General features: G+C 44.0%; 1 protein-coding gene across 1 annotated transcript in view; it reads right to left on the reverse strand.

Moving 5' to 3' along the window:
* The window catches only part of LOC127416744 (cell adhesion molecule-related/down-regulated by oncogenes-like), a 69,906-nt gene that overhangs the window by 38,520 nt on the left and 17,227 nt on the right, over positions 1–14,159 (reverse strand). The window contains exons 2-3 of the mRNA XM_051656263.1: positions 943–1,082; positions 359–637 (exon numbers count right to left, since the gene is read on the reverse strand). Of these exons, the coding sequence (XP_051512223.1) occupies positions 359–637; positions 943–1,015 (352 nt within the window). The 5' untranslated portion in view covers positions 1,016–1,082. The remainder of the gene's footprint in view (positions 1–358; positions 638–942; positions 1,083–14,159) is intronic.

The following is a 14,159-nucleotide window of genomic DNA, read 5'->3' on the forward strand; positions in this document are numbered from 1 at the left end:
AGAGAACATTCTTTCTGCCGAATAATGCAGCCTTATCTGCAAACCTGATTAGGCCCCGGGCGCACCACTGATGAGGTTGCGTCCGATAGAGCGCCCTTCCTGGCATCAGCCCTCAGTACGGCACAGGAAGCCCCGGGCTCATTAAGGATACCGATGAAGAGGTGTCTGGATAAGTGCCAGACTGAAAATAAAGAACCATTTCCTTCCCCTCCAACACTCGTCTACGGTCGCCTATTCTCACAGTGTTAATGGCTTGAGAAATCTGCCTTCTGATACTTCCTGTCTTTCTTCTCTAGCGGTCTCATTGAACTAAGAACACGTGTGTAAGCATACAGCATGTTTGATCAAATGCGCCTACCTGCAATAAGCACCCAGGCATGGCGACTGACAATAGAGCCCGTCTTGGAGTAAGCCATGCACTGGTAGGAGCCTGTGAGATTCGACTGAAGGGAGGACAGTGAGAGGGAGCCTGGACTGACTTCTACCCCAAGCTGGTCTGCAAGGTCTAAGGGCTGGCCCTGGAAGAGCCAGTTGAGTCTGGCTGTAGCGGGATGAGCCGTGCAGCGCAGTTGGACAGTACTGCCCTGCTTTTGTACCACAGAGAGAGGCTCCACACGGAAGGAGAGAGACAGAACAGCTGAAGAGGAGACAGAGAGAGATAAAGAGAGAGGAAACAGACATCAACATACCAAACACCATACATGTGGTGCTGTTCCAGCTGGTGAACAAGCATAGCCATGATGCTCACTGGCAAAAATATGAACATTCTTTGGCTTCAACCTATAAATAATCGAGTGTGAAACAGACAAACAGAAATTTAAGAAAATCTGCTAAATGTTTAATTCCAATGGCATTGTGTAGGTTCATCGAAATATTTGTTCTTTTGAGTGTGTGTGTGTGTGTGTTAGCATTTTTATCTATGTGTTTAAGTGTGTTACTCACTTGGACAGTTGAGGAGCAGGGTATGGCACACACACAGCACAGCAGACAGTAATCTCAGGCCACTGTCCTCCATGGCACAGTTTCACCTCTGTGCACCAACAAGGGGCCTCAAACACACCCCTTCCACACACACTTCACTCCTAAAACACACACAAAAACAAAGACATGTAAAAACATATGAACACATCAATAAAACAGCAATGACAACAAAAGATATTAGGGCAACTCAGAATCTGCACACTTTTTCTGCCCTGGCTGTGGGAAGAAATCTCTTTAAATTTGGTAAAACAAAAATGAGAGTCATACTCTCTTATTGATAACCGAAAGAATTATCAAAATATTCAAAATGTCTAATAAACAAAAAAATAAACATGCAGGACTTTGTCAATGACAGCTTTCAGAATTCTGTGTAAATTTGCTTAGCTTTCAGCGAATGTAGATTCCATGCAGGTCTAGTTATTATCAAAGAGTCCCATTCAAAAGTCATCACCACAAAGTTAAGCAATTGGGGGTGATTGCCAGGGTGTTGCTAAGGTTCCCTATCTGTCACTCACTCGACGTTGTGTCGATGTAGTGACACTAGGGGTCACTCTTGGGAGCCCGAAACACCTCTGGTCTTTGATAAAAGGCCAATGAAAATTGGCGAGTGGTATTTGCATGCCACTCCCCCGGACATACGGGTATAAAAGGAGCTGGTACGCAACCACTCATTCAGATTTTCTCTTCGGAGCCGAACGGTCATGCTCACTGAGCTGAATACTACTGTTCATTCACCTCTGCTGGATCTGACGGCGCATTTCAGTGGCTTCTCCCCCCTCTGCACTGGTGCACTGCAGAGAATGCCCCTGGGCGCTTCGGCAGAAATAAAATATATTTATCTAAAATATATATTTCTCTAAAAGAGTATATTTCTCTCAAAGAGCGGCACACACGGAACGTCTTTTTAAAGACGTGTCTTTCTAAAGATGCTTTTCCGATTGTGTGTTATTCCTGGTTGCGCTCGTTATCTCTCGCCTTCTGACGGTCATGATCACTGTCTTTCGTGTCTGGGCGCTGCTCACGTGGAGACAGCATTCGTGGATGGTAATGTTCTCATTGCAAGGATATGTCCATGGCAACGTTGAGGTCGCGGCTCGCCTTCGTAAGAAAGCAAGCCACCCCGCCTCGGTCCTTTTACCCACGGGTATGAGGCCAGCGCGGCTAGCACTGGGGGCGATTTGGGGACCCCAATGGGACCGCCTCCGCTGGGTATCCCCCCGCGGACCTCCCATTCCCCAGCACGCTCGTCTGCCCCGATCGGGCTTCTGGATGAGTCCACCGGCTTGTCTCACGGCGAGTTCGACTTCTTATTCGGAGCCCGCGAAAGTGATGAGCTCTCGAGCGCAGCATCGGAGAGCGGGCTCGTCCAGTCGGAAGCCTCAGCTGGGCTCCTCCTTTTGGGGACGATTGCCCAGTCACAGGCTGACGCGGAGATGCCGCGAGCTTCAGCTAGAGTGGAACTCACTGCCATGTGGCGGTTCCCTGTAAGACTAACCCCATGCGATTATTTATCTTCCTCTAATTCGTTTCCCTGTTGGCAAACTGCGTCTTCCTTGGGCAGAGCCCCTCTGCCCCAGTCTCCATGTTTGTAGTAACTCCTCCCCCATTGGGCAGGATCTACCTTGAAGACTCACCACATGGTTGGAAAGACCATGTGACGTATTTTTCCACTTAAATATCCCCCCCTCTCTTTGGGTGAGGTGTGGTCTCCGCAGTGTCTTCCCCTTGGGAGGGACACCCCCCCGACTAGACCTGGCGGCCCAGTCGGATAATCCCCCTTCTTTCTTAGGGAGTGGAAAAAAGAAGGGGAAAAGAGGCCACGACTGGGTTAAGCCTGTCTCTATCTTTTGGGTAGTCGACTTGTCCCCAAAAAGGGCCATTCGACACTCATAAATATGTTGGGGGAGGTTACGTGTCGACCTGGTGTGCTGGCTATGAGGCACACAGTAGTCTGCCCACCATACACTGCCAGTTCACGTAACACAGTTCAGCCAATTGTGGCGTTTCGTATAGGGACCCCTAGTGTCACTACATCGACACAACATCGAGTGAGTGACAGATAGGGAACGTCATGGTTACTTGTGTAACCTCCGTTCCCTGATGGAGGGTGTGTCCCTCCTGCCACAACGCTGAACTACCCGCTGAAATGGCCGGACCTTATATCAGCTCCTCAGCATAAAACCTGAATGAGTGGTTGCATACCAGCTCCTTTTATACCCGTATGTCCGGGGGAGTGGCATGCAAATACACTCGCCAATTTTCATTGGCCTTTTATCAAAGACCAGAGGTGTCTCGGGCTCCAAAGAGTGACCCCTAGTGTCACTACATCGACACAATGTCTCGTTCCCTCCATTAGGGAACGGAGGTTACACAAGTAACCATGACGTTTTCTGAATGTGTTTAGCATGTTGTTAGGTGGGTGCTTACTGGCCTAAGTCAAAAGATAATATTCTGGTCCCTGAATATGGCTTGGGTTGGGTCTCTCCTTTATTGTAAGGGTGTTTCTTCAACTTAGGGACCTTTCATGTCCCAGGAGTTGTTTGTTATTAAAACAAACAGATTTCAACTTCTTTCTTTTTGTTATTTGAAGGTCTCATTAAAACTGAACTGGAAACCTTTTACCAGGCCTTCATCATTTATTTTTGATACTTTTCAAATGCCATTCATGTATAGATTTTGCCATTTTAGCATTGTTCCAGACCTACACTTACAAGATTAAACTACGAAAATTAAATAAATAAATACAAAGTATTACATGTTTAAACAATGAGTGAAAAAAAAAAAAAAAACATTTCAATATTTATTGTGTGAAAATGATTTCTTATACTGTCCCACAGTTGTGGCATCATTTCCACCACACCAATAAATTTTGTCCCTATTCTTTTCTCTCAAAAGTTAGTGTACTTGTTTAACAAGTCAACAAAGGTGTCAGTGAAGAGCTTGCTTGAGATCAATTATGAGACAAGTAATATGTGAAGAAATTAAAGAAAATAAGAGATAAATATCAATTGCGAGTATTTCCAATCAAGCAGTAATTTTGCCAAGTTATGCAAAAAGTGTGAAAATATTATTTATTTTTGTGAATTAAGGAAGCCAAAAATGTTAATAAAAGCAGCCTTAATTATTGGCACAGTGGTGGAACTTTTTAATGACTTTTATAAGAAAATGACAAATGTCCAACAAATACGGTGAAATCGTAAGGATTCGTACGACTTTTCTAAATTTGGCTAATTCGTATGATATCGTGCGTCTGCACTCATTTGAATTCCTATGAATTTCACTACAGCCAATGACATCGCTGGACATCGTTTCCATCTATAAGCAACAATTCCTTGCTTCTGTCACACACAACAGCTTCCTATCATGTTTACACACTTTACTGATTGGTTAAGATTAGATAAGGGGTTTGGGTTAGGGCATAATATTAATGAGTATGTCCTTAACGTCTTGTGCGCGGAACTCACGCTTACTTCCGCGTTAGACATCCGGGAATTTGCACGTGATGAAGTCGTATGAGTTTATGTGAACAACATTGTGCGAGACCATATGAAATTGCCAACTTGTAAATTATGTATATGACTTGTAAATGACTGTTCATGAGATCGGTTCGGTATACTTTACATTGTTGGACATTGTTGGCAGACAAATTTTAAAAATGAATGAGTGTGAAATATGTTTTAACAAGATTTTAGTTAAATCCACAGTGCTAAAAGTGCCAGAAGTTAAAGAAACTCCCATAAGCCTATAGAATCATTTCACCTATTATTTGTCCCCAATAGAAAAAATAATCTGCAAGTCTGATTGCTTAGAAAAGTAATATCACACCTCTCCTTAATAAGATGTGAGATTTGAGGTATCATTCGTATCCATATTACAAAAGTGCAAGATGAATTGCGTGTCCAAGCTTAATACTTGTTTCAAATACAATAATACTAGTGATACTTGCCTCAGCAAATAAAACATGACATGGACGCTTTCTCTGCAGATACAGAGTAGCACTGTTCTCATCCCTCATCTGTAGCTGGTTGTGGGTTTCAGCTTGCAAGAATTATAACGCCTAACGTTCCACAGTTAATCCTAAACAATATTTTTAATAATCTTTACGACACATCCCCTTATGCACTGCTTGATCTCACACAGCCTTCCCCCAATGAGAAATTGATTTCTGCTGATCTACAGCCCATTTCCAAAGAGAGACTCTCCAGTAAAGCAGGAATTCCTCTACGCCCCCTCACCCACCCGCAACCCACAACCATGCCTCTCCCTCGGCTTCATTCCTGCCCGTCTCTGTTGGAATGCAGTCGCAGGGATATCACTCTCCTGTCACAGTGCGCTGCTTTCTCACAGACCCACTGTTGCCTGAAGAGCCGCCACATGGTGTTCACACAGTCTCAAACACTAACGGGAAGACGGGGGAGCGCCCAAAGGGTGCGACACGAAAAGGAGTGAAAGGAACGTAATTAGGATCACTCCCCTTTGCTTTTGAACCCGTCCCTCCCATAGCGCCAGTCCGCTGTATCTGGGCTATGCTAATCCAGAAGGACTTTGATCAGAGGCTCCTGGTTTGTGAGCGTAGTTTGGGCTGGGGGCCTGGGGACAATGGCCATCCAGCTGTGATATTCACACTGTGTGTACCACAGGGCTCTGTGCCTGGCCCAACACCAGCCTGAAGGACAGGCCACTTGACTGGGTGAAATTAAAGGGTTGATGTCTGGGTGGAACCACTAGAGCTGATCAGGTCCGTGATGGGGACACACATATCCTCACAAACACATGCAGATACTTTTTCACGCTCAGGCAAACTGACACCTTCTCCTGTGTTGCTTACAATTCAAAGCCCTTTACATTTTCAAGAGAACTGTATATTTTGATTTAAATCCCATAGACTTGTATTGAAGGGGGTTTTGACCTGGGACTATAAGCAACCACCTAGAAACCAACCATAACACCCTAGCAGCCACTTAGCAATGCCCTAGCCACCACCCAGGACACTCTTGAACCTCATTGTGTAACCTTAGCAACCACTGATAAAACCTAGCAACCGCATAGCAACACCCTGGCAACCACCCACAACATTTTAGCATCATGGTGGTGAGTTTAGCATTAGCAAGCACAACTCAAACTGCCTTCAGAAAATGTCAAATCTAGTTAACTGTAGCATTCTAAAAAGAATACAATGACCCATCATTTATTTTACATTTCAAAAGGCCTAAAAACACTCAAACAAGCTTCAAACAAACATGCATACATATACATCTCCCCCGCCCCCCGCGGGACCACTCAGAGGAAGACGAAGTAGGAAACACAGGAAATAATAAACTCTCTCAGCCTCCTGCTCATGTCCCCTCTAACCCCAGAGGTCAAGGGTCACTGGGGAGCAGAAAGTCAGCGGGTGTCTGCCAGACGTGGCTCCACCCCTTGGGGTTACCCCCAAAAACAGGGTGAGAAAAAGGGTGACAATGTCTCCACTTCACAAGCACAAACAAGAGCAAGACAGGCAGCAAGACACACAGGCCTTTTGTAAACTAGACACTGTGGTCATGATTTAAAAAAAAAAAAACAATCCAAAGAAATTTACAAAGATCAGTCATAAACTCAAAAGATAAAGAAATATGTGAGTGTATGTATGTGTGCTTGGTTTGTCAGTCCTTGGATTCTAAGGGTAGCGTTTCTTTGTCCACAAGTCCCAACAAGCCCTCTGCAGTGCCCCTACGCCATCAGTGGAAACAATCTGCTTCTCACTCCCAGAATAATAATATATAATTACAACAATAACAACAACCTTCAATGAAACACAGCCTAACATGGGCAACACTGCACCATGTCTATGAGACTGTGCTGAAAAGGCTATGTACCCCCAAAGGGATGGGTATAACTCCAGATCGAGATATCTGGTGTGAGGAACGATGCTGAGCCACTCGTTATCTCTGCAACAGATCTGGCATGATGAGGAAACACGAGCATCATTCCTGGGTTTTATCTCTGTGCCTTTCTTTTGACATCCGCCTGTATGCGCCAGGCTCAGGGCAGAGAAACACTTTACAGGATATCGGCTGTCTTCCATCAGAGAGACAGGCAACTACCTACTAGATGCAGGGAGAGATAGTAGGGAACTGGAGCAATCAGGAGCCTTCAATAAGAAAGATACATGTAAAGAGAGAGAGACAGAGTGGGTAGTGGAGTGCAGAGGCATGTCTGATGGCAGAAGGGAAGTCCCCTATACCTGCTGAAGATCTCCATCATACAGGCCACATCAAAAGAGAAGATTAAGGGCATTAGGGAAAAAAGAGAAAAAGGAAACGAGCGGGTGACAAACAAAGAGAGTATTACGACAAAACTGACAAGCCTCTATTTAGGCAACATCTTTACAGTTCCAATGACCTGAGCAGGAATGTTAGCTAATGCTACATCATTTAGCACTCTTTGAACCTGTGACAACTGGGAAAGATTTACTCTTAGGTCATCTACTCCTTGCTGGGGGGAAAAACATTAGATATCTGCTGGTTTTTGAACATGGTAGATGGTTAGATGCTTAGATGCTAGTTAGACAATGGTTTATAACCAACTTTGCCAAGGTGGTCTACCAGCCTGAAAGTTTAAACAAGATGTCTTACAACAACTAACTCTTCCCCACCAGCCTGTAGTAGGAGTGGGCGATATGACCAAAATCATATATTTCGTTTAAACGAGACTTGTTTAAAGGAGGACACTCGGTATACTGCAGCCTTCAAAGGACGCGTCCTACCTAGCATGCAGCCTTCGAAACGAGACACAGCCCTTGTTTTGGGTTGGTGCATAGATGGTCTCTTCTTCTTCTGCTCTTTTTCCTGTTGTGGTGATTAGCAAACAGTGTTGCATTACCGCGTGCATCCCCTTCTGGATTGGAGTGTGGATCGCCTGTGACTGACTCAGATGTATTCTTCATCTGAGTGCATGCACTGAACCATGACGTCAGTACCGTGACAGTTCGGGACGAATACATGTACCGTTACACCCCTAATATTAAGCACTTATGAAATGGCGAACATGAGATGAATGTCATTAAATTTGCTTGGGCGGTACCTGAAAATTTTTTAAACCCTGTTTATATATATTTTTTAATTCTCTCATTCTCACGTGAAGCCCTGCCCATTGATAGATAAGCCTATGCTGCGCACATTAATATTTACATATTGCGATATATATGATATAGCAAAATCCCTATTGATATATATAGTCATATCGCCCAGCCCTAGCTTGTAGTCTAGCTGATCAACCATGTCAACCAGCAGGGACCAGCCATGTAACCATGGAAATCTAGCCACCATCAGAAACAAATTAGCTTTTCCAGAAAGGCTAAAACATACTTATGTACATGAGATCTTCTAGCTAGCTTTAAGATTATTGTGTTTCTCCAAATATCAGATTAAAACTATTGGTGGAGCTTACTGATAAAGATGTCAGAGTCCAGAGTTTCCCTGCAGAAAACAACTAAGACCAGCATACATTGTCATGCTGGTCTTCTCTACATTATGCTGGTCTTGTGCTGGCCAGTACAACCATACTGTTCATTAACTAAGCTGGTTGGCCAGCATGGTCTTTAAAGTGACACTGGTTGACAAAGGTGGTTTTGCTGGTAAATTTAGTTAGAAGGCTGGAGGGAACAACAGCATGGCTGCTGACCAAATTCTAAAGTGCAACATATGTTGGTGATGAACTTTTCAGTGGGGCTATTTGATTCACAGGGGCAAATCTACAGCCAATGTGTCTGATGTTTTGGAAAAGCAAACTCTGTCTCTCTCCAATCTGTTTTTACACTTACAAGCTTGAGTGTGGACTTTAAGTGAGAAAAGAAGAACCAAATATGTTAATTGTTCTGAGAGAGGCAGAATAGCAGTCCAGCAAATCCACAGGCAGTTTATGATCATAAATTCAACCTTATCAGCTGTCAGTGCAAGAGCAGTTTTTCCTTTCTGTTACTCCCCATTTTGGAATAAGGGAGTAACTTCCCTGCCAAAGTGCAGGGAAGGAAGACAGACTCAATCTCTGGGGATATCGGAGAGTATTCATCCTTAAAAAAATGTCATCTGCAGTTTTACCAAGGCTATCCATTATTTCATGCACAATACAGAGTTTCATTGCTGAAAATAAAGGCGGCTCTGATACCTTCATTCCTGTACGTGACACGTGGCCTCTGAAATAACACAATGTGAGAATGCTGGGGGAACTGCAACATGGATGCAGTGAAAGCAAAATGGTTTTCTATCAGAATGACACCAGGGAAAATAAACATTCTGACAAGCCCCTAGGTGTATGTGTAAAGGAGGAGGGAGGTGGCACCTGCAGTCCCATAAAAATGTGCGAGTAAGAAAAGATGAGTCCTTCTCTGCAGGCAGTACTTGAAGTGTCAGCCCTCCGCCTAGATCCCTGTCATATTGAGTAAACATGGACAAAGAATCAAAGACCCCACAGGGCTCTTGTAGAACAGGTCACGACTGGAACTGGAAATGTTGGAAGCCTGAACTCAATAGGTAGGAAACAGAGAAAGAGAACATTGTAGTGGTATATCCAGAGAGGTGAATACCTTTGAAATTTATACAAAAGCTCTATGAAACAAACAACTTACTGCACATATCAGTGGTATGGCTAGATACAGACAATTACAGCAAAGAGGACACAAAAACCTACAGCACAAATATGAGGGATGCCACATGGAAAAAGAAACAGACAGAATCAAGGCAGAGAACAGAAGACACCGTGAAAGTGACACCAGAAGAGTGCAAAAACACAAGAGCTGGTGAATATATTTTCTGATAGTCTAATCTGACCTATGTGGCGAGCCTGATACTTCTATCGTATCCTGAACCTGTCCACACTTGCCCCCACAAATGCTGACAGAGGAGCTGCTCTCCACACATTCCACAGAGAGAGAGGGAGGTGAAGGAGAACAAATAAAGGGGTAAAAAGGTTACAAAAAAAGAAGAACAAGAAAATATGACACAGACACAAAGACAAGTGGAGTAACCCCCTCAACAGTGAGAGAAAGACAAAAAAGTCTGGCACAGAACAGGAGGCAGGAGAGAGTGAGAAAGGGAGGGCCAGTGAAAAAAGAAGGGATTCATTGGGAGGTGAATACTTGCCAAACCTCAGCTCATTTCCCCAGCTAATGCCTGACAGACAAACTCATACTGTGTGAACCTTGCTTGTAATCCTCCCACTCAACTGATGGTACAACTTGGTGTGTAATAAGAGAGACCCAGTGAGCAGGAGAGGGAGAAAGAGATGGACTGGAAGAGGGGGGCGGGAAGCAAGGCCCAGTATGAACAGACCAAGTGGGGCTATAATGGGCTACTATTGGTCTAAGTGGCAGGAACAAGGGCAGCTCCAGGCCATGCAGATGGGACTAATGAATGGAAATGCTAGGCCTCTAAACTGAGCAGTCTATGTGTGATTAAAGGGGGCAGACATTATTAAAAGAGAGAGAGAGAGAGAGAGAGAGGAAGAAGGCTGGGGAGAGAGAAAAAAATAAATAGAAAGTGAATCTGTAAGGTACTGAAAGCAGTAAAAGGGACTGTAAAACAAGGAAGGAATCTCTTTCTCTTTTATCACGAATAAAACTGAAGAACTGTATCTGCATTGAAAAATTTGTTGTTCCAAAGAAAAGGCAAACAGAGGTTAACCTACAACTCCTCTCTTTGGTGCTTTAAAAAAGAGAGTGGGTGTCCGCTTATGTGCGCGGAGAAGCATTACGTCAAGAGTTTGATACTACTTCCCAGGACTAGCCTCCCCCAAGCCATAAAACTCTGCCTGCCTCTGTGACGTAAAATCACATCAGTGTCTGCAAAGTGTGGCCAGCTTTGGTGTGATATGCTCGCAGGGTGACAGGGCACTGCCTTGGTGACCATGGTGTGGTTAACAATGAAAGGAAAAAGGAAGGAGAGGGTAGAGGAATGAGAACAGAGGCCCCTGGGATCAGACAGTCACCTCAAACAAAGAACTGTTTACCAAGAACACGCATCCCCTTCTTCCTTCTTCTACCCTCCCTGAGGTTTCTCAGCAGTGGCAACCCAGATTACCTCCACCTCATTCCCTAGAGTGCCAGGCCTCAGACCAGGGAACACTGCCCTGGGCGACTTGGCCTTGATCACAAGCTCTCCACATACAGATCACCCAGCGAGATGGGGTGGGAGGGAGACCCTTAGCCTCAGTACAGTACAGAAGAACCCCCTTAATTGGAGTTTGTTCTGTGGCATCTTGTTTGTCTGAGAATGGAGGGAGGAGGTGGTGTGTAAGGGGAGTTGGCGAGAGAAAGGAGGGGTGCAGAGGTAAGGAGGCCATTTCCCAAGGTTTTCAACAACAGGGATTAGGCAGAGGTCTGAAATTCAATAGGGTTGTCTTAAACACTGGAAATGGATCTCAGGGCATTGCCACCACACAAGGCCACAGGCAAAACTGCTGGGAACTACAGAATATTCTTCCAGCTGAGTTCACAGCTACTCAGATCCCTCGAGGGGACGTTTCTACTCAGGAAGGGTAATTCTAATGGAGAGAAGGAATGCTAGAGACAGGAGAGACAGTGCTTCTGTCTGGCCTGAGGGTGGGCTGAGAGATGAGGTTGATAGGCAGGTTGTGCCAAGAGTGTCTGATTCATCAGCCAAGCTGTGGAGGATGGTTAGAGTCAGCAGAGCTTTGGACGGCCTCTCTGGTCAATGCTGAGCACTCAAATTCCTAAAGTTTTAAATATAAGTTAAGAGCAACATGTTGGAGCTGTGGCCTAGTGGTTTGCTACAGACACGTTCAGCAGTGGAGCTCATGGGGAGATGCAAGTTTGAATCTGACATGCATCAAGTCCTGATCCCTATTCCCCTTTTCTCTCTAAACCTACTTTCTAAAAACCTCTCAAATTCAAAGCTTGACTTTAGTTATTGTAATATAAACAGCTAAAGACCAAAGTATACTTTGGTTTTTCACATGCTGCATATACTATAAATTCAATGCAAATTTTGTCATCATCACAGTATTGTTCATGTGCAGCCCAGTTTTTCTAGACCCAGTGGACAGTCCGCATCTGTGTGTGTTTTCTGCTGTCCAAAGAGTATACTCTGACAGGCTAGACGAGTGTCCGATAGTGCGCGAGATGTAACGGCACTAAAAATATGAGTATAAGTATACCCTAGCCTTAAAGGAATAGTTCACCCAAAAATTAACATTTGCTGATACTTTACTCACCCTCAGGCCATCCAAGATGTACCTGAGTTTCTTTCTTCATCAAAACAGAATTTAAGACTTTTAGGATTTCATTTCAGGCCTCCTCCTCTAAACAATGCAAGTGAATGTCCTCCATTTTTTGACTGTCCAAAATGCATATTTAGGGTGCATCAAAATAATCCACACAACTTAATTATTTTTAGAAACAAAACAATATTTATATACTTTTTAACTACAAATGTTCGCTTCTGTACATCTCTGTGACATGTGCTCATGAGAGGGATGACATAAGCTCATTGGTAAGGTCAAGCGTCACATGGAGGAGGAATCAGGAAGCGTGTCCTCCGTCAAAAAATGGAGGACATTCACTTGCATTGTTTAAAGGAGGAGGCCTGAAATGAAATCCTAAAAGTCTTAAATTCTGTTTTGATGAAGAAAGAAACTCAGATACATCTTGGATGGCCTGAGGGTGAGTAAATTATCAGCAAATGTTCATTTTTGGGTGAACTATTCCTTTAAGACTGCTCCAGCACCATGTAACGCTGCACAAAAGTTGGAGCCAACTAAAGGTTTTCCATCTAGATCTCTGCATGTTTCCTATCTTTCTGCTTGAGATCAGAGTCAGTCCTCCCTGGCCCTTCTGGATTCCATCACCATGGCAACTAGGCTGGACATACAACCACAAAAAAGTTTCTGCTCAGTATCCTGCTGATAGGTCTTTGGTCTTCGACCAAAAGCTGTCAAAGGGCAGGAACATATATTAAAATCTGCTATGCAAAACATGTGCAAAACAAAAACAAGATGACAGCAGGACTCAAAATCATGAAGACCAGAAATGTTATGCTAACATTAATGATGACTCAAGTTGGCTATGGTAGGGAGGGGAAGAGATAAAAATTACAACTACAAATGTACCACAAACTTTTTCTAGGTAAAAGTATCAAGATTGATGGTAAATATTTGATTGAGTAAAAGAAAGAAGAATTTTAGCACTGTGCCTTTTCATCCACCTGTTTCTCCTAGCATTATAAATTAGCCTCACAGAACAAAAACAAACAAGATCTAAGAGGCTGAGAAAGCCTCAGTTTCTCTCTCTAAGTGTGTTGAAAACCCCTCAAAAACATAAGGCCAACTCTCTGCCTTGTATGTACAAGCTTGAGGGCTCTGAAATAAATATTCACTCCAAACACTGCCTCTGACTGAATCTATTTAGGTTGTCTAAATGTTTAGCTGTCTTGTCTTGTAGCCCTCTGCAAGCCAATAGGTCATGTTTTCCAATGTTTCCAAAATAATAAAACAAATTGTGTGGTGTGAGTTCAACAAACAAGCTTGTCTGAATTTCTGTCACTGGATACACATCAGATCATTAAACTCTCCATATGGAGAGTTCTGAATTCGGTGGTTTTCTCGTTCAGGAGGTGTGCATAGACTCTGGATGGTGACGTATAACTTTAGACAGCGCCAGCACCAACAGAATCTCAGCACAATGTCAAAACAGAGCAATAATACCACTTGCATGCAGTCTGTTTGCAGTACACCTTCTCGCTTCAAGAAGGAGAGCGATAGCTGCATTGGTTACAACAAATGGAGAAAGCCTCATTCAGAACAGCAATGGATGAGATTTTACGGAAATGGACCAGGAAGCTAGTCCATCCGAGCATCATAAATATTATGAATCTCCCATCCTGTATTTCCATCTAATCATGGCTGTTTTAAAGAGATCTGTCAGAGGCGTAACAATGCAGGGCCTTCTTCAGCCTTCTTCAACCCCTGTAACTAATTTCTGTTTCCCCAACCAGTTGAAATAGACTCTGTAAATGACTGTTTAACTCAGTTCCCCAGAGGGGCTGCCTTTTACCGCATTGCGAAGCTCAAAATGGCACTAGCAACCACAGGCCTCACAGTAGTAGTACCCACACTGCCTGAGGCTCTGATCCGCCAGTTACACAGCCCTTCCAAACAAACAGTATGTTTGTCAGAAGCAGGGGGAG

This window comes from Myxocyprinus asiaticus, chromosome 26 (genome assembly GCF_019703515.2).
Source record: "Myxocyprinus asiaticus isolate MX2 ecotype Aquarium Trade chromosome 26, UBuf_Myxa_2, whole genome shotgun sequence".
NCBI lineage: Eukaryota > Metazoa > Chordata > Actinopteri > Cypriniformes > Catostomidae > Myxocyprinus > Myxocyprinus asiaticus.